Source organism: Bos indicus x Bos taurus, chromosome 10 (genome assembly GCF_003369695.1).
Source record: "Bos indicus x Bos taurus breed Angus x Brahman F1 hybrid chromosome 10, Bos_hybrid_MaternalHap_v2.0, whole genome shotgun sequence".
In the NCBI taxonomy this organism is placed as follows: Eukaryota; Metazoa; Chordata; class Mammalia; order Artiodactyla; family Bovidae; genus Bos; species Bos indicus x Bos taurus.
In genome coordinates this window covers 69,996,368-70,022,647 of record NC_040085.1, presented here as the reverse complement: position 1 = coordinate 70,022,647, position 26,280 = coordinate 69,996,368, and the positions used below count along the sequence as shown (strand labels likewise).

Here is a 26,280-nt window from a genome sequence, read left to right as displayed (position 1 = left end):
AGCATTTGAATTTCTGATCAAGAACACTAATTTGTCAAGTTGTGTTTAATATTGATTTTTTAAAATGCCTATCATTTCTGGATATTGCTTAATACCTGCAGTTTCTGCAGTTTTTCCTCAACTACTCTTTCATCTACAGGCCTATCAGAAAAACAGACAAATTCCTTAGCGATATAGTCCAATGCAGTGTTCAGGTCTGTGATGCAAAGCTGGTAAGAGTCGTGTTCTTGAACATGACCTTCTAGTTTCTGCACAGAATCCTAAAAACAAAACATTGACAATGTATGAATTAGATCTCTGAATTATCTCACTCAGAAAATAATTAAATTGTTCATAAATATTTATTTTATGAGGGTTCATCTTGAAATAGAAATAAGACCATAAATCATCCAGAGTTCTTAAGTAAAATTTTTAGTGTTGAGATATTTATTTGTTCTCCACCCCACGTTTCTTTGCTTTCATTTCACTCCCAAAAACAACTTGTCAGAGGTTTACAAAATGAAATGGCTACAAATTATATCACCAAATCACAAACATCCATAATAAAGCAGCTCCCTCGATTACCCTTCTCAGAAATGAGACTATGTGAAATCAACCTAACCTCAGATTCCTTTCCTAAGAATCAAACCCCAAAGTTGAGAAAAAGTAATCCTAACTCAAGAGCAAAACCACTTTCAAGTTCTCTTCCTGGAGTAAGAAAATAAGGTGACCACACCTGATCAGAAAAGCAGCAATTAAATAACTTACAGCCAAGTGAGCATAATCTTCACCTCCGCACAAATCCTGCTATCTGTATAAGTGAGATTTCTAACCCAGGTAATCCTTACACTGAATGCAACTTTCCATGTGCAAAGAATATAAATAATTCTCTTAAGATAATACTATGCTTCATGACAAAATGACATTTTACTTCTTAATTCTTTTATTGTGGATCATGTGGAAAGACTCAAGGGAGAAATCTGATAAAGTTTATACAGAATAATGGATACAACTATCACAATAGATGATGGATGGATGTGCGGATGGATAGATGGGTGAAGGCAATAATAGACTGATGGATGGATAGATGGATGCTGCATGGGCAATTTTGACACTACCTCTTACATAAAAATGCCTAAGGGAATTCCCTGGCAGTCCAGTGGTTAGGACTCCACATTTTCACTGCCGAGGGCCTGGAAAAAAATTTTAAACCTTCCAATCCCTGAAGAGGAGAACTTTGATGAAAGGAGATAACACTATCATCAAATAATACACACTAGATTTCTCTAGCAAAACTGACCAAATCGATTCCTCCATTTTGTGGAGCTAGCATTTGTATCTAAAAATGATACATTTCTAAAAGTTTTAGATTTTCCAAAAGAACCAAAAAATGGTCCCATACACAAATAGTACATAATTAAGCATACTGAGGATGATCACTTAAAGTTTTGTTTTGAGCATTTCACCTGCAGTTGCTGAAGAAGACTCTCATGTAGATGCTTGATTTCCAGCCACGGTTCTTCACTAAAGTTGGGATTTTTAGTGCACTCTAAGAGGTAATTCCCTTGAGATTTTAACTCCTCTAGTAAGAATGTTAAATCCTGTGCTTTCTGGAGGAACTTCTTATAAATTTTTAATTGAGCTTTCTTCTCCTGCAAACCAGGCTGCAGAGCAAAGCCCACTTCTTGTTTCTTTTTCAGTTCTGTGAGCATTAATCTCAGATCCTCCTTACTTTGCAAATACTTCTCGCCTTCTAGTAGAAGCTTTTCCTGATGGCTAAATTTTACAAAATAGTTTATAAATGAAATGACACAGCAAAACAAAACAGCATTTTGCAACATATAATACAACATGCATTATTATAAAAAGCATTAAAATAACACTACTGTACATTATTCCCAGAGACTTCTTTGGCATTGTAACATTCTAAATGGCCCTAAGTTTAACTCAGAAATCAAGATAAAAATTAGTTGTAGTATGATTTTAAAAAACTATTGTTTCCATTATATAATTTGATCTGAGGACAAAAGTTTAATAATTTAGATTTCAAACTAGTCCAGTTTTTATTATGTTTAAATATAATTATTCTGTGTTTTTCTTTTTCATTTAAGTAAAACAAATAAGCATGCAGTATATTGGCCAGCTAACTAGCTTATGCTTCCTACAGCTTGATTTTAATTTTGATCTGACTGCTTCCTTATAAAAATATGAAATTTACATTTCCACTGAACATTAAATGTATCATGATTTGATTTGATGTGAAAGGAGTTAAGAATTTTCACCAGAACTATGTTCACTTAATTCATACATTTATAAATGTTTCTCATAGCATATATATTTAAAAGCATAAACTATCCTACAGTAAAGTAAACACTGAGGTTGTCTCGGGGCAGGAGGTTTGGTACAGAAGGACTTTATTGAAGGTAGAAAGATAGGCAATGTTAATTTGTTACCAATGGTGGGTTGATGCACCAGTCAAAGTAAACAAGGAGTTATTACAGCATGTTTCATATCTGATCCAGAGAACTAGTCTCTGTTTCTGCCTCAACACTGTGGTTGTCCCTGACATTACTTTCTCTCCAACAGATATATTATATCTACATCCAGAAGGCAGACAAAACATACTTGTTATGGCTTCTCTGTGCAATGAAAAATCATGAAAATGGTGAAGGCATGCCCTTTACCTTAGATATGTGTTGGCCAAATGGAGTGTGTTGTCCCACTGGTTCTTGATATCAGTGAGGGTCTTTGGAACCACTGGAGTCTTGCTGCTCTCAGCCTGACTCATGATGGCCTGTATTTTAGCATCCCCTTCAGGTTTTAGTAAAATGATTTCCTAAATTAAATAAAAATGATCTTAAAATCCCATTCATACTACTTGGGGATTACATATGATATCTTTTTACTCATAAACATCATTCAGAGATTCTAACTGCGGAGTAGATTTCAAAATTTCCCTTTCACTTTTACATATGCCCCAAGCACAAAGATATCCTTCACATTGCATAGAACTGCTTCTCAGTAAACATCTGTCACGTTACCTACTCTCCTCTCGATTCTCAATTGCACTCAAAGAAATTATGTACAAAAAAACTCCCTGGCAAATCCTCCTCCCAACCTGCACCATTATTTATAAATAAAAAGTTGGGGTGACAACCTGAACAAGACGTCTTTATACATCTAAGAGTGGGTTTCCGGCTTCCTATAGGAAAATGCACAGTGTCACAGGCCCACTCCTGTTTCTCCAGCACAACATAATTAATTCTCATTCCCTGTACTTTGATTTTCCTCTTTTGCCCTAAACAATCAAGTTCTTCTCTTCTTAGAAACACTACTTCAGATTCACCTTCTCTGGAAAACCTTTCAGATGTGATCCCAAACACTTCTGACTACTTCTGTACGTCAAACTAACCCTTGAAACTTGACCATTATCTTCCTCCACAGTTAGTATCTGATAAACCAGGAAACACTCAACCCACTCAGGATCTAATACCCTTTAGGATCCATACATATCCACTCTGAAAATGAGCTCCTCTCCAGCCCTGACTTTGACATTGCCAATGCCTCTGATGTACTGATATCTATTCGTTTAACATCCTAGCAAACTCCTACCTGCTGCAGTTCTAATTTATAGTCTTTATTTCATATCTGCAGTCAATGAAGATGGATAATAACTGGGCACTGCTCTCACAAAGAGAGGATATACCTTTCCTTTCTATATGCGTTAAAATAATTTTAGATTCATCACAGGCCTTCTCTTTTGTAAGCTCAGTCATCTGAATTTCTCACCCAACCCACACTGATCCTATTTTCCATTAACAAACAAATATTTGCAACTTTCCTCTAAATCTTATTAAAATTGGAGTTCATCCTGACCTCTGACATTTAGTTTCCATAGTTATACCTTTATTTTATGGATTCTTTCCTCAAGTGGCATTTTGCCTTCAGATGAATTCAAAACCATAAGGGATTCTTTAATCCCTGTTATCCAATGAATTACATCATGTGCAAGATCATTAAAACTCTGGTCCTCGGCAGGAGGTAACTTATCCTCTTTGTCAGTTTCACATATTTGTCTCAATAATGTCTGGTATCTATCAATCAGATGTGTTGATTCCGTTACTATTTCTTCTTCCTCAGTAATCCCATATTGCTTCACAGAGTTGTTCAACTGGGCCATTGATTCGAATTGTTCTCTGTAAATTCCAAATATCATTGGAAGATTATAGGAGCCATGACACACCTTCAGAAACCATATCCCCAAGAAACACATTTTGTGCAAGATCATCTATACCTCTTTCTAGCTACAGCTTGGCAAAATAGCTCCGTTTTCTCTCGTGTTCCTTCCATTTCTTTCCATATTTCTTCTTGATTAGTCAACCACTTACTCAGGTTTCTGTGGTCATTATGGAGTCTAAAACAACATCACACATGTTAAAATATGAAATCAGCAAAAAGTGTCTATCTGAAGAAATCGTTGGCACCAATCTTGTAAGCCAACCAGGTTTTTTACATTTTATTTTTATTCTTTATAAAAAATTTTGTAACATTATTTACAAAATGTTACAAATAACAAATTTAGAAACAAAATTATAACATTAAAATCTGAATAATAACAGCATGTATTATAGTGGAATTCCAATAAGCCATAAATATATATCATAAGCTTCCCAGGTAGCTGAGTGGTAAAGAATCCGCCTGCTGATGCAGGAGACTTGCATTTGATTCCTGGGTCAGGAAGATCCCCTAGAGGAGAAAATGGTAACACACTCTAGTATTCATGCCTGGAGAATTCCATGGACAGAGGAGCCTGGCGGGCTACAGTCCCTGGGGTCACAAAGAGTTGAACATGACTTAGCGATGAGCATGAGCATGAGATATATCATAAAAAATAAGAAACAAACAGAAAATATTTTGGGGCTCTCCCCTGAACCTTTGCCATAATTTGAAGAATTCTCCAAACCTCTGTATCCCCAGTGTCAAACATGGGTTTGAAAGTATATATTTTATTTTTGAAATTCATGTGTATATATATCCCACTGCTAGCTGTACTGAGGCAGAGTACATATGAAGATTTTACATAAGTAAACTTTCACAGTAAGTTTACTATGAAAGATCACCTTTATTTCCTACCTCAGTAGCTGCTGCAAGCACTCTTCAAGCTCCTTTGCTCGTGCCTGGCATATGGACTCCATTTTTTCTAATTCAACTTCTTGACTTACGATCCAACTGTTAAGCTTCTTAACAGGTGCTTTGGGCAGATGTTTTTTCACATGATTCAGTACAGTTCCCACTTGCTGTATTTCACTGCCTCTTCCTTCAAGAGTCAAGAAATCCTTAAGAAAGACAAAAACTGAATTATATCCTACAGGCAAGCCTCAGTGTGGTCCCTGTCACCCCAGTGACACTTTTCCAAGATAGTACACAGACAAGCCATCTCCATAACTTCCTCTGTAAAAGAAGAGCTAGGAGATACGGCTAACTCCAATGGCAAATGATCAAAAGATGATTTATATTAGTTCTAGACTGTGTGTGCACATTGGCGTTTGCATCTGACTTTCCGGGAATCACATCAAGCAAAATGATGCCACCGTGTGGGTCAGTGGGAGTCAGATCGGGAAAGCCACATTCTGTTCAACTTCTCCTAAATATTTGAGCCTTTCTGGCAACCAATATGTAAAACCAGTCAGCCTATTTTCTACTTAACTTTGTCAAATCAGAATTTTATTTCAATGTCTGGGTTTCAAGGTTTGAGTATCAATTGCTGAGACCCATGGAATGAGCAAATTTAAAGAAAAGAAAAAAGAACTCTAAATGAAAAAAGCAGAAGAAAAATGATTCTGTCGATAAAGAATGGTTATCATCAAAGCAAGAAATATACTGAGAACATTTAATGCCATCAATAAGCTGGAGAGCATACCTTATCACCTAAAATACTTGATAATCTACCATAAAGTGATCAAGAATTGAGGGTGCCATACACATTTTAAATGCCCTATTAATGCCTCTTATCTCAGGCTACCTTCCACTCCACTCCCATCAGCAGTGTATTAAAATATTTGAGAAAAAGTCAGATTTTTTTGGTAAATATTACCTTTATGTAGGGAAATTACTAAGTCAAAATAACTATTATCTTATCTACTTATATACAGTTCTGCCTCCAGTATTTTAATTTTGATAAATTTTGAATGAAATTTATATATGTCTTCTTACAGAAAGTTTTTGTAGTTTTTGTTCCACACATTTCTTTGTTTCTGATGGTTCAAAACACTCCTTAAGGTTCATTTTAATGCTGCCAAACCAGTCATTAAAGTTCTTGCACTGATCTGTAGGAAAAAACAAAGGAAGCTGTATTTATTCAAAGATGACATCACCTACCTTGTTAAATTAAGAGATTCTGAAACTTGCTCCCCATGCCATACATACAAGTCACTGTGAAATGATAATAAACTAAAACCTAATTTTGAGGGTTAAAAGAACCTACACAGTAATTGTGGCATATTTTCTATACCAAACCTCCTTTCCAATCATACAAGACCCACACAGAAACCTACAGGGGCAGCCCGCTCACAGGCATGTCCCCAGACTCTGACCACAGTGAGCAGGTCAAACACTAGGACCCAGGTGCCTCTCCTTCATGAAATAAAGATCTGGGACTTGAACAAAAGGCATGTCTTTTATAATAGGCATACATCAGTGAGTGTTTGCTCCCAAAAGATTTATCTGAATATTATTTCCTTAAATAGGCTCTGTGCAACCATCATCTCTAAGTGAAGCTTAGATTAATTAGCCCTTGTGTTCACAGTACCTATTCACTTTTTAATATTCCCAGGAATAGTAAGGAAGCATTGCACTCACCATTCAGTAACTTAGAAAAGTGATCTTGCAAAACACTTTTTTTGGTATTAAATAAATCACTGACACTTTCATATTGCTTTTTTAATTCAGAGAGTTCAGGAGTCAGACAACCTATTTGATTCTCAAGTAATATCATACTGTGCTTCTGCTGTAGAATTTGTTGTTGAATCTCCTAAATATATAAACAAACAAACAACCAGTACTTAAAATGGGCTCAGTTTACACACAGAATATTAGGTATCCATTGTTTCTATTAAAACCTAGATAATTTTTTACTGGGTGGATTTGCTTTCTCTTAGATAATAAATGTATGTGCTTAGTCGCTCAGTTGAGTCTGACTTTCGTGACCCCACGAACTATAGCCTACCAGGCTCCTCTGTCCATGGGATTCTCCAGACAGGAAGCCATTCCCTTCTCCAGGGGATCTTCCCAACCCAGGGATCGAACCCAGGTCTCCCACATTGCAGTCAGATTCTTTACTATCTGAGCCACCAATAAATGTGGTGTATTTATAAATGTATTTTATAAATGTATTTTACAATTATGTATTTTACAGTTTCACCTTTTAACTAGAGAAGGAAATGGCAACCCACTCCAGTGTTCTTGTCTGAAGAATTCAATGGAGAGAGGACCCTGGTGAACTACAGTCCATGGGATCAGAGAGTCAGGCACAACTCAGCAACTTTCACTAACTCACTCACCTTTTAATTCCTTTGTGGGCAATAATTATTTGATATTTAATATGGACTGTAGCCCACCAGGGTCCTCTGTCCATGGTATTCTTCAGGCAAGAACAGTGGAGAGGGTTGCCATTTCCTTCTCCAATTAAAAGGTGAAACATACACAAATTGTTTTTCTGACTTTTCTCCCCAGGCTTTCATTTTTTTTAAAGTAATTATTTGTATTAATTTCAAAAGGATAAGACTACCAGAAATAAGTGTGAAAATAAATCTGAGCCACAGAAGAGAAGCAACCAGGAAGTACCTCGAGTTTAGTGAAGATCTCCAAGCTGTCAGAAGGCGACAAGGCATTTAAGAGAGACTCAGTCATTCCAATCTGGGTCTTGGCCTGGTCAAGATCTTCCCTTAGCTCAGCTGTGCTGCCGCTGATTGCACCACAGTGGGATCCTCCCGTTAAACACATTTTCACACGTTCTATCTTGTTCAAAATAGAAGACTCCATCACCTGAAATTATGAAACATATGAAGTACTGTCACGGATTTGATTTAACTAGATTTTAAGACAACTACATTGCTGAAGAATGAGTTGAAACTGTTCATTTCAATGTGAAATCACCTCTCTCTTTCTGATTTTTTCCTTGTTCTGCATGATGATACAACAGTTTAAATACTGCTGTTAAAAAAAAAGAGTAACATGAAAAACTGAAATTGACATTCTAATTTTTTTCTAAGAGAGTAACTGAATTCTTCCCCTTGAAACAAGTTTTATTTAGCATACCAGTTGAGGTACTATCTCATGGTACTCATTGGAAACTAATATTAAAACATATATAAAAAAGTAAGTAGCCAGCATTTACTGTTTATTATGTACACAGAATCATGGTAAGTATTTTATATACAAAATTCAGGCTTGAGAAGGATAAGCAACTTACCCAAGACCACAAAGTTGGCAGGTGGCAGAGCAAGGCCTTCCCCCAGAAAGTTTGACTCCAGAGCTCATGTTCAAGCATTTTTGCATTTTTATTTAAGTAAAAGTCTAACAAATCTCTCCATACAACAGAAAATCCCAGTTGGGGCAATCTCTCTGTTTCCCTGTCTAGCAACTAATAAACCTGGAATCATTGAGCCATATGACTCCATCCTAGGCCCAAGAACACTTATGAGGAAACCCTTGTTACTTTTCATGGGAGCACAGTAACATCTCCCCTTCCACACAAGAGGTCCGTGAAGTAAGTGAATTGAGAATAAAACAATGTAAAAAATTACTCATTCTAAATTGGAACAAATATAATAAATTATGCTGACTGTTAAAAATTTGGTTGGGCATGAATAAAGGTGAATCAAATAATGACCCTGTTTTTATTTTAAGTTTTAGAATTCTGGTTTATAAATATTACTATAGAGGATAGAGAGCATTTTTAATTGCAACTTTTAAACAAAAATTCTCTTACCTGTAATTCAAGAGGTATTTCACCGCTTTGAAGCAGGAATTGTATTTTAGCCACTCTTTTAGAAAATTCTGAAGGTTTTTGTTCATGGACTTGTAACTCTTCCTAAAACACACAATGCCAATAGAAAATATATTTTTATTTTATACCTTATTTTCTGGTACCCGTGATTGGTACTGAAAATATTTAGCAACTAAAAGAGCTTTGAATTTTCCCAAATCACTTGATTTTTGACAGAGTCCTGGGAGATACAAAACTAAGTGTCTTCATGAGTCAGGCATATGTTATAACTTATGAGTGAAACATTTTGGCAATAACACATTTGGAAAGTCTTTTCCAAAAGTATAAAAATGGATATGTGAACTTAAAAGTGAATAAAGGGACCAAAATTAGAGAAAAAAAGATTTGAAGCATCAGACTTGGTATACTGTAAAGTCATCATACATGCATACATACATTTTTATATTACATTGAACCACATATAACTGCACAACTCTCTTCCTCTCTTCCTCTGAGCCCATCCAAGTGCCTATTCATAAAAACTTTTCTCTTAATAAAGAGACAGCTACCTGTTTCACTATTTTATGTCTCCTTGTTGAAATTCTTTTCCAAAAAACACAAGAGCCAGAGCGTAGCTTCTAGTCACTAATTGCTGGTGGTCTAGTAGTTAAGATACAGTGCTCTCACTACTATAGCACAGGTTCATTCCCAGCCAGAGAACTAAGATCCTGCTTCAGGCTGCCACACACTTGACCCATCCCCGAGGTCACTTTTATCTATGAACCTCCAGGTTGTCTGTGAACCCACATTAACACCTGCTAACATCTTCCTGGACTACCACAAAGAAGACAATGGAATTCAGGTCTCCCTCGAGGAACAATGAAAGAAATGAAGGGTTTCTTTGTGATTTCTCTATCCGTCTTCAAGAAAGCAAACTTGATAATAAAATGCCAATGTCTATAATAAGGACATATGTTCTATTTCTGTTCAATTACCTTCAGTTTTTCTCTTTCCTCTTCAGTCAGTTGATGTAATTCCAATTTTTGAAGGACCTTTTCAGTCCACTCATCAATTCCATTTTTTAAGTCAAAAAGTTTGTCCCATAAAGCTAGAGCTCGACCAAGATTTTCATAGTAGTCCTCTGTCTTCTCATTTATCTACCACAATTTAAAAATAAAAATAATACATTGAATGGTGAAAAGTATAAGAACAACTGTTTCAAACACAACTTTAAGATAAAATTTTAGATTACCTTTACTTGCTAAATTATTTGCTTTATTTATCAACAAAAATTTTGCTTTAATATACCATAGTTTCATTATTCTACAAAAATAACTTAGCTGATTTGGTGCAGTTTATAAACAACTGAAAGAAATAGTCTTTCTCATTTCTAAACCACAATAATAAAAGAAGCTTTCAAAAATCCAGCTCAAAATATACAAATTCTTATTTTGTAATTCATGAAATATCATTACTACTCAACCAAAAATTAGTAAATAAATACAAAGCTGAACATCAATAACTTACATGGATGAGTAATATATTAACTAGTTTATTTTAAATAAGTTGAGTATGTACTTGTAGATCTAAAAGAGTATGGACCCGTTTCTTAGTAGTACCTAACTCTGGGGTAAAGTTAAATCCTAAGTCATAAATTTTATATTATTTGAACATTTTTTTATAATAAGCACTTTTGAATTTTATAATTAGATAACAACATTAAAGATGCAAACGAAAAGATCAATTTAATTGTTATAAAGCAGAATTTCTAGTCAATCAAATTATCACTTACATCAAGCCATCTATCCACAATAATATTAGCTTCTTTCTCAAAAGGAGGCTCTTCAAAGGTTCTCATTTTATTCAGATGAAACTGCAGATTTTTGCAGATCTGGTTAATCTTGTCTACAACTTCTAAGTGTTCATTAAATTCTTCTTTAACAACTTCAATCTGTAAAAGTGATATGAAACATATTTTGATATACTGACACAAACTGGTAAGACTTATTGTTCCACTTTCTCAACGAGAAATTCTTAGAATCCTAAACTTCTGGTTTAATAATAATCCTACCACCAAATTCCTCGTCCCGCTCTGCATGATGAAATATTTATAATAGTCTAAAACTATGTTTCTAGTCAAATGAAATTATATTCTATCAAAAAAGTCACCTCTATTCAGTGGTATGAAAAATGACAGCTCCTAGACTGCTTCAACAGGAACCGTTTTTGTAATTTTGAAGAACCTAAGTGCTCATCTGATTAAAACAGACAAAGCTCTAAAACATCAATAATATGACTTCTAGTTTAATCTTTCATGATTTTAACTCCCATATCATTTCTAACATAGAAAGTGAAACACTATCAAAAGGCCAACGATTTTAAACTACAAAATAAAATTTGAGTGTTGAGTAATGCAATTCTAATGTTTCCACTCAATTTACTAATCTTACACAAGCATTTTTAATGATTATATAAAACTTGAAAATAGTGATTTCTCATAAATAAAAAACTAAAAATTATATCCCTATGGGGGATACGACTTCCATTTCTGGGAATATGCAGTGAACATAATTTTCCTTATTTCCATTAAGTACAACTAAAAACCCTGGACACTACCTACAAAACAGACTTAAGAAAACTAAAAAGTGAGGCGCTCAAGGAGGGAGCATGGCTGGGGGTATCAGCTCCTGAAGCCAGCCTGGTGATCAGTTCCCTGAATTTTCCTTTTCCCTTGCATATCCCAGAGTGTGTGCTGGAGAAGTCAGAACCTGGCAATATCCACGTGTACAGACCCAGAAAAGCCTTTTCTCTTCAGCCAAAGAACCAGGAATAGGACAACACAGTAAAACAGAAAACTTTTAGGAAATACCACTGGAGCAAAAAACCTTAGAAAACACGTGGCCCTAACCCCCTCCTGTACCAGCAAAGCTTAAGTGTAGAGCCTAGATCACCACCATCTCAAGGTAGTAACAGGAGCCCCACTCTTCCCCAGCCAGGAAAAAGAAGGCCAAGTAGAGCTCAGACTTTCATTCCTGCTGAGCAGTGACATACACACACACACACTCATGATGTCAGGGATGGCCAAATAGGGAGCTGTAAGGAGGATTCAGGGAGGTAGCAGTGGAGACCTTGTAGAAAGTGAGAATGCCCACCCTCAACCAGTAACAAGGAAGCCTCTATCTTGGGTGCCATGAAATTGTCTTTATTTGTGGACAAAATGATTATCTATGTCAGAGAGCCCAAGGAATCTACAAAAACAACCCTAGGACTGATATGTTGGTTCAGGAAGGTCACAGGATACAAGATAAACATATAAAAATAGAGTACATTTCTCAGTTGTAATATATAGTGAAACTGTATGTAACTTTGTTTTGTATTTTCCAAGTCTCCTGTAAATGTGTAATACTTTCATAATTTAAAAAAGAAAAAAGGAAAAAATCCAAAACTCAGGGAAAAAGACATGCACAATATTCAGAGAAAACTCGAATTCAAAAGGATACATGTATCCCAATATTCATTGCAGCACTATTTACAATAGCCAAGACATAGAAGCAGCCTAAATGTCCATCAACAGAGGAATGGATTAAGAAGATGTGGTACCTATATACAATGGAATATTACTCAGCCATAAAAAATGAAATAATGCCATTTGCAGCAACAAGATGGACCTAGAAATTATCCTATAAGTGAAGTAAGCCAACAGAAAGACAAATCTCATGATATTACTTGTATGTGGAATCTAAAAAAAAATGATACAAATGAACTTATGTACAAGATAGAAACAGACTCATAGACATAGTGAACAAACTTAGGGTCACCAAAGGGGAAGGGGAACAGGGAGGGATAAGTTAGGAGTCAGGGATTCGCAGATACACACTGCTATATAGCATAACCACTAGATAACCAACAAGGTCCTACTGCACAGCACAGGGAACTATACTCAGCATCTTACAATAACCTATAATGGAAAAGACTCTGAAAAAAAATTTTAAATCTACTGTGTTTCTTTATACTAACAATGGATACATGGACACTAAAATTTTTAACATAATACCATCCACAATTACTCAAAATAGGTGTAAATCTAACAAAACATATATAGTGATTATATGCCGAAAACTATAAAATACCAATTAAAAAAATCAAAGAAGATCTAGATAAATGCAGACACATACTAAGTTCATGGATCAGAAGACAACATAGCAAAAATATCAATTTTCCTGAAACCGATGGACAAGTTTAATACAATTATTACCAAATCCTAGCAGCATTTTTTGTAGATATAGACAGGATTATTCTAAAATGTATATGGAATAATAAAGGAACTATAATAGCTAAGACATTTGAAAAAAAGAAGAAGAAAGTGGGAAGTTTACTTGATTTTAAAACTTATCATGTAGGTACAGTAATAAAGATTATATCAATTGGCAGAGGGACAGATACACAGATCAATAGATCAAAGTGAAGCCAACAAATAACTGATTTCTCACTAAGATGAAAAAGCAATTTAAGGGAGAAATGGGAATCTTTTCAACATATGGTGCTGGAGCAACTGGACATTTACAAACAAAAACAGGAACCTTGACCCAAATTTCATCCCTTATACAAAAACTGATTCAAAATGGATGATGAACTTAAATGTCAATCATAACACCATAAAACTTTTAGAAAAAGAAATAAGAGAAAATCTTCGGGATCTTGTGCCAGGCAAACAATTCTGAAACTTTGACACCAAAAGTACAATCTATGAAAGGAAAAACCAATAAACCAACCTTTACCAAAATTTTAATCTTTTGTTTGCAAAGACCCTGTTAGGGAGATGAAAAGGCAAGCTACAGTTTGGGAGAAAATATTTGCAAACCATATATCTGACAAATGACCAGTGTGTAGAATGTGTGTGTGTGTATGTATGTGTGTATATATATACATATGTGTGTGTGTGTGTGTGTATCTCTCTCAAAACTTGACAGTAAAAAAAAAAAAATCTAATTAGAAAATGAGCAAAAGGTATGAAAAGAGATTTCTGCAAAGATGACATTCAGATGGCAAATAAGCACAAGAAAAGCTGATCGATACCACTAACAATTAGGAAAATGCCAATGAAAACCACAGAGTGATACCACTACATGTGTATCATAATGAATAAAACAAAAAGACATCTAATGCTGGCAAAGATGTGCAGAAACTGGATCCCTCATACATTGCTGGTGGGAATGTAAAATGGTACAGCCACTCTGGAAAACAGTTTGAAAAATTAATATACAACCCAGCAACTATACTCCAGGCCATTTATCCCTGACAAATAAAAAGACAACACACACACACACCGTATACCAATATTTATAGCAGCTTTATTTATAACAGCCCAAAACTAGAAACAATCCAGATGTCCAGAAGACCATTAAACCGTCGGTGGTACATTCATACCATGGAATCCTACCCAGCAAGAAAACAGAACAAACTATCAATGCATGGAAGAGCCTGGATGAATGTCCAGAAAACTATGCTGAATGAAAATAACCAATCCCTAAAGGTTATGCTTTAGGTATAAAGCATACTAGGCAGTATCCTTGCCTGGAGAATCCCATGGACAGAGGAGCCTAGTAGGCTATAGTCCACGGGTTGCGAAGAGTTGGACACGACTGAGCGACTTCACTTTCACCCACTCCAGTATTCTTGGGCTTCCCTTGTGGCTCACCTGGTAAAGAATCTGCCTATAATGTGGGAGACCTGGGTTCAATCCCTGGGTTGGGAAGATACCCTGGAGAAGAGAAAGGCTATCCACTCCATTATTCTGGCCTGGAGAATGCCATGGACTATATAGTCCATGGGGTTGCAGAGTCAGACATGACTGAGCAACTTTCACTCAAAGGTTATGCACTGTATGATTTCATTTATATAACACTTTTTGCAATGACAAAAGTACAGAAATGAAGAACATACCAGTGGTTGTGAGGAGGTGGGAGCAAGAGGGAAATGGTAGGGCTATAAGATGACCACACCAGGTATCATGTGGTGATGGAAGTGTTCTTTCTCTTGATTGCATCATTGTCTGCAACCTGACTACAATATTGTACTACAGTTACACCAGACATTACTACAGAGGAAACTGAGTAAAGGGTACACAGGGTCTCTCTGTAGTATGTCTTATAACTGTATGTGAATCTACAATTATCTCACATTAAAAGTTCAATTTAAAAAATGAAGTTTACTTAAATGTTTTAAATAAAAAACAAAATTGGGCTGTCTCTGTCTCCTGACCTGAAGTTGACTCATACTTTGGCAGAGCAGAGAAGTAGACTCTGGTGTTTTTTTTCTACCCATTCAGGACACTTGTTCAATTAAATGGAAATATATATATATGAATATACATATATATGTATGTATCTTGTTCTTTATTACATTCAAAGAGCTTTGTTGTTACACTGATGCAAGCTACTGGTGGGTGATGAGAAAAGCAAGAGCAGGAGAGGACACCTCTAGTATTGACAGGAGCTGCAGGTTTTGTCCTATAATGAATGGAAGGAGTAAATAAAGGAAACCAGATACCCCCTGACATTTCCCAGACTTTAATAGTCCCCCGACATTCTAGCCTTCTAGTCTTACTTTTGCACTTCTGCCTTTCATTAAAGAGAGTGGAAATTCAGCACCATACCCTAGATAAACATCCAGGTTTCTATGGTTCTTAAGGACAAAAGTTCTCAGTGGTATCATATTTCAGCCACTGGTGCAAAGTATCATGAAAATACATATGCCAGAAGTTGATTGTTTCTCAAGACCATACCTAAGTCATCACAAAATTAACAGAGAGTTACATTAACAGCTGGTACCACAATTTGCTTTTTCCAGACAGGTTAAAAAAAAAAAAAGCATTAGAGAAAATGATTAAACACAAGTGTACTTCTATATCTCCCATGCAAAATGATATATTATTTCAGCAAATATACAAAAATACCATGCTAGATATAAGATTCTCAATCTAATAGTAAAAACCTGGACATTTATACATTTCTTAAATATAATCAGTTGTTTCATTAATTTCAAGATATTCTTGTGAGTAAATATTTAGATTTGAGAAAGAGGTATAAAGCTAGCCATTTTTTACTTCTACAATTCACATTTCAAATACGTCTTCAGGTAAGACAATATTATGGTTGAAACACAACTTTGTAGTCAGACAGGCTGAGCTTAAATAATAATTCTATCACTTATTAGCCATATAATCTTTGGAAAGTTATTTAACCCCTATCCTTACTTTATTTCTTTGTTTACAGAGAAAGTTGCTAACCTGTCCAGCCAAGCCGGGCGTGGGGGGTTGGGGGGTGGGTAAGGTTACGCCATCACAGTGGGCCTGGCACAAAACAAGAATAGCTGCAAGTCAAGAGGGATTTGCTCTCTGGTCAGTTTGAAAGGCAGGGACTCAGGATCTGTGAGTATCTAAGGCAGAGACCTGGATCCTGAAACAAGAGCGCAGGCTGGAAAATGTGCTAGGGGCAGAGTAGAAAAGTAGCTGTATGAACTGGGACGTGTTTTAGGCAAAGACTAAATTGTCTGTAAGAATCTGGTCAACAGGCATACCTCAGAAACATTGCAGGTTTGGGTCCAGACCATGGAAGTAAGGGAAGTATTGCAATAACACAAGTCACGTGAATATTTTAGTTTCCAGATACATTTAAACATTTTGTTTAAAAAAATAAAAAAAATAAAAAAATAAAAATTTTGTTTACATTACACTGCAGTCCATGAAGTGTGCAATAGCATTATGTCTTAAACAATGTACATACCTTAATTTAAAAATACTTCACTGCTAAAAAAAAACTCTGACCATTCTCTGAACCTTTAGCGAACCATAACCTCTGCTGGTGAAGGGTTTGAAATACTGAGAATTACCAAAATGTGACACAGGGACACAAAGAGAAATCGCTGTTGGAAAAATGGTATCGATAGACTTGCTCGACAAAGGGTCGCCACAAACTTCAAATTTGTAAAAGACACAATAAAGCAAAGTCTAATAAAACAAAGTATGTCTGTATATAAGCTTCATTAATGTTGCTCTCAGTCATTGGAAAGTTTAATAAAATTGCCTTCTAACAGCCAGGTGTATCAAGTAGATGATATTTCACACATGCCTCTGACACTCTGACAGCACTTTAGTATACAGTACTCAGAAAACCAAGAGGAGGTGTAATTTTCTGGTGTATAAGAATACAGTGTAACATATTCTTTTCTAAGCATTCCATTCTTCTGCCACTCTGGTTGATAACCACATAAAATCATAGAAAATAATGACATCTAGTGTCCAAAAGTGTAATTCTTCTTAGACTATAAAGTTGTGATTGGCAAGGCTATGAATATAGATGGAGCAACTTGGAGATAAGCTCACACATCTTTACAGAAAACAAAGAAATAAAAAGATAATTTTTTCTTTATCCACTAAGAACCGATTTTAGGGATTTTCCTAGTACCCTCTTTCTCTTAAGTCTGTGGTGAAGTCAGGTTCTTCTTAGGTGGAAAGTCAGCGCACAGACTGTTCCAATCTTTCAGCAAAGGCAAGCTCAGACTCCAAGAGAACCATACCACCAATATCAAAACCCAAACAGATGCAACCCAGTATTAACTTGGGGACCAATTTTTTTTCAAGCCCTGGGGATAAATTCAATAAATTCTTGTATACCTGGTAAAACAGAGTCACTAATAACTACTTCTAAACTACATTTTGAAAATGATTCCACTGATAACCTTCTCTCTATTGTCAGGCTTGCAATCGAGGCCACTGTGTAAAGTTTCCTTTGGAATCTGGACTCACCTCTGCTATCCTTTTCTTCAAGTTCTCCTTTCCCATGTAGGAAGCCTGGACAGAGAGGACATTCTCTTCTTTTTGAATCAATGCTGTCAGGACACTTTTAAAATTCTGATACTGTTTTAAGAGCTCCAAAACTCTTTCACATTGGTCAAGGCTATGAAAAAAATAACACAGCTAAATTTCTGAAAGTTACAAAACCATTCTTTCTCTTTGTCGTATGCTATAAAAATAACCTAATAAATTATAGAAGGATTTTTCCTCTAGACAAGGTTTATAATATTGTTTTACAATTTAACCCACAAATGATGGTATATGTAATTATTTGACAAATGGATGGCCTAAATAATGACTGGATTACTATTTTCACCAGGTCAATATTAAAAAGTTACCAGATGTAAGCTCTAGACAGAAACACAGGATTCATAACCTTAAGGAATCAGCACCTCGATTTCATCATTAACTAAAAAATATCTTGGAAAATGAGCCTCTTTAGCATTATTTTTGGATATTGTTTCAGTGTTAATTCAATACAATTCAATTATGTCTATTTCAACTCATTATAGATTTTAGCCATTTAAAAAAAAAAAACTTAAGTAGAATAGACGATGCGGCAGTTAAAAGACAGCTGGTTTCTATTTATGGCTGGGTAAAATTAGTCATGTGACCTTACATAAGTTACTTCAGGCTCTGTGGACCTCACTTCTTTCCTCTGTAAAATCTAAGAGTGGACTAGATCAAACACCACAGACGGCTTCATCTTGGATACTGTATACTCAGGTTCCAGCCGGAAGCAGAAGGTATACTCAGATGGAGTTCTATGGCGGAAGGACCACTGAGGGCAGAGTTAAGGGAGACCACAAGGGAGCTGAGGCACCTGGAGACTAACCTTTCCAATAACAGATGTGCCACCTGGCCTCCAGAGGAGAGAGGGAAAGTGCCCTGAGCCAAAGAGGGAGCCAACAAGAGCAGTCAGAACCTCTGCTGAAAAGGACGGGGTTAAGACCACCTTGTCTTCTCTCTCTTCTTGCTCACGAATCTCCTACTAGTCTCTCCCTCCTCCTAACCCAACTGGAACCCTTGGCTTGAGTGATATGGTCCCTGGAATGGTCAGCCCTCCCAGCTACTCCCACCCTCAGGCAGAAAGTAAAGGGAGAAGACAAGGATGAAGACTGTCCAGCTGCACTGCCAACCAGGATTGGTGAGTACTGACTGCTACAAAATTAAGAAAACTCTGAGCCTTGTCCAGGCTCTGTAGGAAAGATGGTGGTAATTGACTGACAACACCTGTCAATCAAGTAGAGGTGTGGTAGAATAATGCCCCCAACTCCCAAAGACATCGACGTCCTCATCCCTGGATCCTGCGAACACCTTATATACACAGCAAAAGGAACTCTGCAGATGTGACTAAATTAAGGAACTTAAAATAGGGACATTTTCCTGGATTATCTGAATGGGTGCAGCATAATGACAAGGCCCTTATAAGAAAGAGACAGGAGGGTCAGAGTCAGAAGAAGATGTGATAACAAAAGCAGAGATGAAAGAAAGACAGAGATTGAGATCTGAAGATGCTCCTCTGCTGGCCTTAAAAATGGAAGGGGACACAAGCCAAGGAAGATAACAGGCGGCCTCCAGAAAAGGGAATAGGCAAGGAAGTGGATTCTCTCCTAGAGATTCCGGCAAGGAACGCAGCTTGATTTTAGGTCTTCCAACCCCCAGACTGTACGATAAGTTTATGCTGCCTCTCAGCTACTACATTTGTGGCCATTTATTACAGAAGCAACAGAAAACTAATACAAATGGGGCAATAGTGATTATAAACACACTATCTATATTTGTCCTGTCTCTTAGATAACCTTTTAAATTCATTTGCCTATAACCTAGGATTCCAGGTCTTGCCCCAGACATTGGCCTAGTGAGCTTAGTGTGAAACTCTTAAGTTGGCCTCTCCTTGAGGCCCAAGGGACTGTGTTATTAACATACAAATTCCAAAAAGTTAACTGTGCCACAGACAATCTTTCAGATTTGGGAGGGGTTTGGTTTTTTTATTATTATTATTCTCTATTTTAAAACTTTAGCTGGTGGAGGAATGTTTTTTCCTTACCATTCTGTGACCAAGGTTTTTACATTCTCCCACAAGACTGCTGTGTCCTGGCACCTTTGACTCAGGGCTTTGTCTCTGCCATCTTTGAATTGCGGAAGAGAATTCACCATTTCTTGCAAGTGTTTCTTCTCTTCTTCATATTCATCTAGGTCCTTATCCAGTCTGATTAACGATTTTCTCCTTGAACATGAGAGAGAAAAGTTTAATTGCCAAGTATCAATATTGGCCAATTTTGATTCAATACAATTATGGGTAATTCGTGGAGCACACTAACTTTAATTTGCCCTCGTGAGATTTATGCCAAGATCACAGATTCCTATGACACAGTTCAGGAGGTTCTGCATTTCCAGAACTAGTTTGTGTTTTAAATAGAACAGACATACAAAACCATGAGCAGTAACATTTCTCAGTGATGAATACACTTATAAAGGGTGTATATATGCATATGAGAAAAAAGAAATAATATGTGTGCATGGGTGGGATAGAAAGGATGATATGGAGAGAGGAAAAGAGACAGATGGCAGAACACTGCAAACCCCTCAGGCAGGGCACGAGGGGGTAAAAAGAAAGGGGAATGCAAATGTGTATGAAAAGCCCCCGGAAACAAAGAAGAGTCATTTGAACTAAGGGTTTTAACGTAAAAATTAACCCTGGCAGGGCTAACTCCATTTGCTTTTATCAGATACTCTCTCTATCTCTACTTCCTCTCTTCCAATTCTCTACTGAATCCACTCCAATAAGGCGCTCACTCCTCCAAGACTGCTTGTCAAGCTACCCAGTAACTTTCACATTGCTAATCTCATGTCCCAGTCTCCATCATCTCCTTCCTTCAACAGTAGGCAGCATATAACACAGCTAATCGCTTCTCCTCATTGAAAGGCGTTTTCACTTGACCTCCAGGATTCTCTTGACTTCCCTCCAAAATCATCGCAGATAGTGACTGCAGCCATGAAATTAAAAGACACTTGCTCCTTGGAAGAAAAGCTATGACAAACATAGACAGGATTACTTTGCGACATGCATACGCAATCCTAGAGACATTACTTTGCCAGCAAAGGTCCATATAGCTAAAGCTATGGTTTTCCCAGTAGTCACGTATGGATGTGAGAGTTGGACATAAAGAAAGCTGAGCACCAAAGAATTGATGCTTTTGAAGTGTGGTTTGGAGAGGACTCTTGAGAGTCCCTTGAATTGCAAGGAGGTCAAACCAGTCAATTCTAAAGGAAATCAATCTTGAATATACACTGGAAGCACCGATGCTGAAGTTGAAGTTCCAATACTTTGGCCACCTGATGTGAAAAGCTGACTGATGCTGCTAAAGATTGAAGGTAGGAGGAGAAGGGGACAACAAAGGATGAGATGTTTGGATGGCATCACCAATTCGATGGACATGAGTTTGAGCAAGCTCCAAGAGATGGTGAAAGCCTTCTCTGTAAAACTGCCTAATGACCACTTTTGAATTGCAACCACCTCCTCCTTCTCTGCTTAACTTTTCCCCATAGCCTTTATCATCAGTGCACATACTGTATATCTTCTTCTTTCCACTAGATAATAAGCTCTACAAAGGGCAAGAATTTTTGTCTGTTTTGTTAACTGCTATATCCCCAGGACCTAAAACAGTGCCTGGCTTGTTCTATTGATAACTCAGTTAAAAAGTAAAGCAACTTACCATCTATCAACATGTAGTTTTCACTTATAAATTAATATTTATTACTAATTTATTTATAAATCTATAGTAAATGCATTAACAACAATAACTAAATCAGTTCCATGCCTTATTAAGAATTGGAGCATTGCAGAAACAGATGTCTCATTGAGACGAGAGCTCAGGGAGATTTCAGAGGGAAGAGCTTAATCAGCTAAAGAGCCCTGGGAGAGCACTGAGCCTGAGGGATTAGAGGTGGACAGAAGAAAAGCCAGGAAAAGGGAGAGGTTTAGAAGGGGGAGGGGAGCTCCACCAAAGTAACTCTTTTGCTAACATTTTCATTTTCAGGATCTGAATGCCAGAATTAGAGCAGCAGCACTCACAGCAGCTGCCAACGGAGCTGACTTTGGAGACTCTCCAAATTCAACACGAACTTTAGTTTACTTATTAAACTCAGTCCCCTGCATTCCCACTCAGTCCCCAAGCAATGAAGAAGAAGTCAGGCCAAGGTGGCCTGTGCATCTTCCACTTGTCTATCATCAAATGTGTGTAGTTTCCCAGGACTTCTCCCCATCAAGACAACTCCATAATACATACACAGCAGTCAAGAGACTTTTTAGCAACTCATGGATCTTATACACATCTTATTTCACTCTTCCTTTGTCCAGAAGAATGAAAACTTTAAAGAAAAAAATTATTTCCCTATTAAATTGAAAAAAAAAGAAAAAAATTACATAACACTTTGTAAAGGCATAATATCAACAAAAATGAAGTTTGTCTGAAAAGTCTACAAAAAAGAACACTGAACCCTGAATAGAGGAGGATGGAACAGTAGTTGAAAGACATAGGAAGCATTTATTTCACCTAATGGATACTTGGGGGAAAAAAAAAAACAACAGAAAAATGTCATCTTGCATGGAGATGGATAAAAATACCTACCTTTGTTTTATTGCTGGAACAGTCGGATCCTTCAGGCCAATTTTACTGATTTGATTGTGCACATCTTGAATATTTTTCAGGAGTTCATCATTCTTAGAAACACAAGCCCCTAGTAATTTGTCTTCTTCAGTGACTTCCTCCTGCCCACCAGAACGTGTCTCAGATAAGTTTTTGGACAAAGCATCCAGAAGTTTTTCACAGGAGGTGTTTTCACCCTGTTCACTGTCTTTAATGCTTATACCAAGCATCTTCAAATGCTCATCCAAATGTCTGGCCTTGTCTCTCATCCGATGAATTTCTCTCTCTTTATTTTCCACCGTCAAAGTATTTGCCGGTACCCCCTGTGAATCTGAGGCTGAATGGTCTGTAAGAAGCTCACTAGAGAGTTCAGCTGCTCTCAGAGAAGCCAAAAAATCTTCCAGAGCTTCAAGAGCATCTTTACTCTTCTGTACTCTGTGGTTCATCTCTTCCAGTTGAGTTCTGTGTTTCAGAATAATGTTCTGTGCTGCATGCAGGTCAAGGGGGTGCAATTCCTTTAATGCAAAGTTGCCTGACTGTCCCAAATTCTTACATGTTTCAATCTGTTTTACTACGGAATCTTGGATATTCTAAAATAAAAGTAATAAGAAAAGCTGAAAGACTGAGGTAGAAGAAAGACAGACTGTATAACAGAAACTAACCCAGAATTATGTCACTAGGTTTGATCTAGAAAACTGCTTCTCAATTTAACCAAGGCTGACAGTTTTGACAGAAGGAACATTTTAATTACATATGATCCAATGACCCAGGTGTTTTCTTATCTGATAGCCTTCCTGATGTTTTGGTCTCCAAAAGAAAAGAGGTATATCAAATTATTGATGCAAGGAAAATAATTACAGATTGATCTGCTGAGACACCTGTTTATAATTTGAAAAATAAAGCAAATATTTTCAATTTAAGATGAGACTGGGAATAAGTAAACTACAGAATATGATAATTTAAGTATATGAGTCTATACAGATATTTAGGATTTCAGTCACTGGAGAAGGCATTCATTACCAAGCCTTCATTTATTTAAAAACTTTTTATTTGGTATTGGGATATAGCTGATTTATAATGCTGTGACGGTTTTAGCTGAACAGTGAAGGGACTCAACCATACAGGGATACCTGTATCCATTCTCCCCCAAACTCTTAGCAAGCCTTCATTTTTAATTCAAAGAAAATACATTCTTATTTACTCCAAGGTAACTACTTCTGAACTGGCGAGGAATTAAAGAGTTGAGAAATAAACAACAAGTCTATATTATTGAAGGTTTTTCTGTCATGGTTTATATTCTAAAGAAATACTACTGATGTTTAATAAAAATCCATAAACATATATAGGTCTCTGAAGAACTGATAATTCCATAAATATACTGTGAGAATTTATATTTACCCTCAGGTTTTGATAAATGTCATCAGCATCAGTGAGATGAAATTCCTGAATGGCCATTTCACGGAGGAGCAGGTCTGTGTCACAGAGAAGCAGTGACTCCTTCTCCATGGGTAACACCATCTTCAGTACAGTCTCTAAAGACTCCATTCTGAGTGAAAAATAAGCCAGACATTAGGGGAAAACACAGCAGAAAGTTATCCTATAAAACATATCAATGCCATTATTAACCAAGAACAGAAAACAATTATTTGATGAAAATACATACAATCAAATGCATAGATCATCCCATTAAAAGTCAAACCCAGTGATCCACAATGGCAAATGAGCTATTTGCTATATCCAAGTATTTTTGATAATTTAACTGACACTGCACTAGATAGAAAACTGGTGTAAAACAGACTAAGCTTTTCCCTCCCTTTTGACATATAAAATACTTGGATGTAACTGAACCTTGCCTTGGTGACAAAGAAACTCATATGAATACTAATTATTTGACTACTGAGAATATAATAGCCTTCAAAGACTAAGCTAATTAATAATTTGAAATTTGTGAATCTGAATCAGTAGAATGTAGATTCCGAGCCTCAGTTTCATCTGATGTCAAATGAGTAGATGTGCTGGAATATGTAAAGAAAAAACAATAGCACTCTCATTCTAGAAATGAGGAAATCAAGGCCCAGAAGTCGCGTGATGTGCCCAAATTCAGCCTCAAGGGGAGACAGTGGGAAGCTCAGCCTTTAGAACTCAACAAAACTTAAGTTCCACTTAAGTTTCTGGCTAGTGTGACCCGGTTTTAAGATTTAACCTCCTTCAGTAGCAGTTTCCTCATCAGCTTCTCTTATGGCTGCTGTGACAATTCAATAAAATAACATACTTTGTAAATATAATACTGCTAACTGCTGCTGCTAAGTCGCTTCAGTCGTGTCCGACTCTGTGCGACCCCATAGATGGCAGCCCACCAGGCTCCCCCGTCCCTGGGATTCTTCAGGCAAGAACACTGGAGTGGGTTGCCATTTCCTTCTCCAAAATATAATACTCACCTTGCTTAAAACAGCATTAACAAATTCAGCAAATTTAGTAAATGAATGGTTAATAGATCCCAGAATGATACCTGGACTTAAGAGTCATCTGAAGCTCTCTTTCTTTCTCCTTTAATTTGTCTCTTGCCTTAACTATAAAAGGCTTCTTAATGTCACTCTCAAGCTCTTCTAACTTCAATGAAGTGATTTCAAACTCTTTCCAGCAAGCATCAGTTTCATTTTTTAAGACCTGTGTGGAATACATAATTGATTAATGAATGGGTTAATAGGCACAATTATTCTATTCTTACAAAATGAAACATTCACAACTGTGGGCACAAGCAAGTTTCACATCTTCAAGTTTCACGTGAAAATACATTTGAAAAGATATCTTCCAACCATCTACAAGTAAACTGTCCTTCAGAGAACAATTACATTAATGTGCTCTCAGAGGATCCACTGAAAGAAGTCAAGGGAATCAGCAACATGACTTTCAAAGAATCCAAATCCCCTTCCTGAAGTGAGATACACAGAATACAACTCAGAAAGACACACAGAGAAGGAAGGACAGATATTCTATTAGCTATTCTAGTTTTATCTAGATAATCATTTTTCTCCTTAAACTAAAACTGAAGCAAAACAGAATCATTTCTGTCAAATAAGAAGTGAATAAAATTAATTTATGATTTATTATCAAACATCTAACTGCTACTGCTAAGTCACTTCAGTCGTGTCCGACTCTGTGCGACCCCATAGACGGCAGCCCACCAGGCTCCCCTGTCCCTGGGATTCTCCAGGCAAGAACACTAGAGTGGGTTGCCATTTCCTCCTCCAATGCATGAAAGTGAAAAGTGAAAGTGAAGTTGCTCAATCATGTCCGACTCTTAGCGACCCCATGGACTGCAGCCTACCAGGCTCCTCCATCCATGGGATTTTCCAGGCAAGAGTACTAAAATTCTATACTATTCCAAATCTTTCTCTTGGTTCTATTTTTTAAAAAAGAAGGCACTGCTATAAAATCTGAGTGTTCATCAGCATCATTTGTCCTTCACTTTCCCCAAGGATTTAGTACAGTTTTTCTAATCAACTTATTATTCAGTCATAGGAATAAGGTCTCAAAGGCGATTTCTTAATTGTGATGAAAACATACTAAATTCATCACTTGAACAACAGAGATTTTCACACATGAATTTTGCTTGTTCAGACGGAAAATAGAAAGGAGCCATTTGGTAGAATGTGACTCAGGAACTGGCATCTTAAAAGGAAGATAACTAGAAAATATTAGAGGCATTGAAGGAAGCACCCATGGCCTTTTCTCCACTGGATATGCCTTCTCTAAGGGTTCACTCTAATGTACCTCCAAGCATACAAGGGTGCTGCACAGTAATGCCG

The 26,280-nt window shown here is 36.7% G+C and overlaps 1 protein-coding gene across 8 annotated transcripts in view; it reads right to left on the bottom strand.

Annotated features, from left to right (window-relative positions):
- Positions 1-26,280, bottom strand: part of SYNE2 (spectrin repeat containing nuclear envelope protein 2) — a 324,652-nt gene that overhangs the window by 170,849 nt on the left and 127,523 nt on the right. For all 8 annotated transcript variants that reach the window (XM_027554279.1, XM_027554281.1, XM_027554283.1 and 5 more), the window contains 17 exons: positions 24,981-25,138; positions 23,870-24,017; positions 22,454-23,061; positions 19,870-20,049; positions 17,772-17,922; positions 10,758-10,916; positions 9,961-10,122; positions 8,969-9,070; positions 7,822-8,022; positions 6,838-7,009; positions 6,193-6,305; positions 5,113-5,315; positions 4,274-4,393; positions 3,884-4,175; positions 2,664-2,815; positions 1,446-1,755; positions 96-260 (listed from right to left, as the gene is read on the bottom strand). In XM_027554279.1, coding sequence (XP_027410080.1) covers positions 96-260; positions 1,446-1,755; positions 2,664-2,815; positions 3,884-4,175; positions 4,274-4,393; positions 5,113-5,315; positions 6,193-6,305; positions 6,838-7,009; positions 7,822-8,022; positions 8,969-9,070; positions 9,961-10,122; positions 10,758-10,916; positions 17,772-17,922; positions 19,870-20,049; positions 22,454-23,061; positions 23,870-24,017; positions 24,981-25,138 — 3,396 coding nt within the window. The remainder of the gene's footprint in view (positions 1-95; positions 261-1,445; positions 1,756-2,663; positions 2,816-3,883; positions 4,176-4,273; positions 4,394-5,112; positions 5,316-6,192; positions 6,306-6,837; positions 7,010-7,821; positions 8,023-8,968; positions 9,071-9,960; positions 10,123-10,757; positions 10,917-17,771; positions 17,923-19,869; positions 20,050-22,453; positions 23,062-23,869; positions 24,018-24,980; positions 25,139-26,280) is intronic.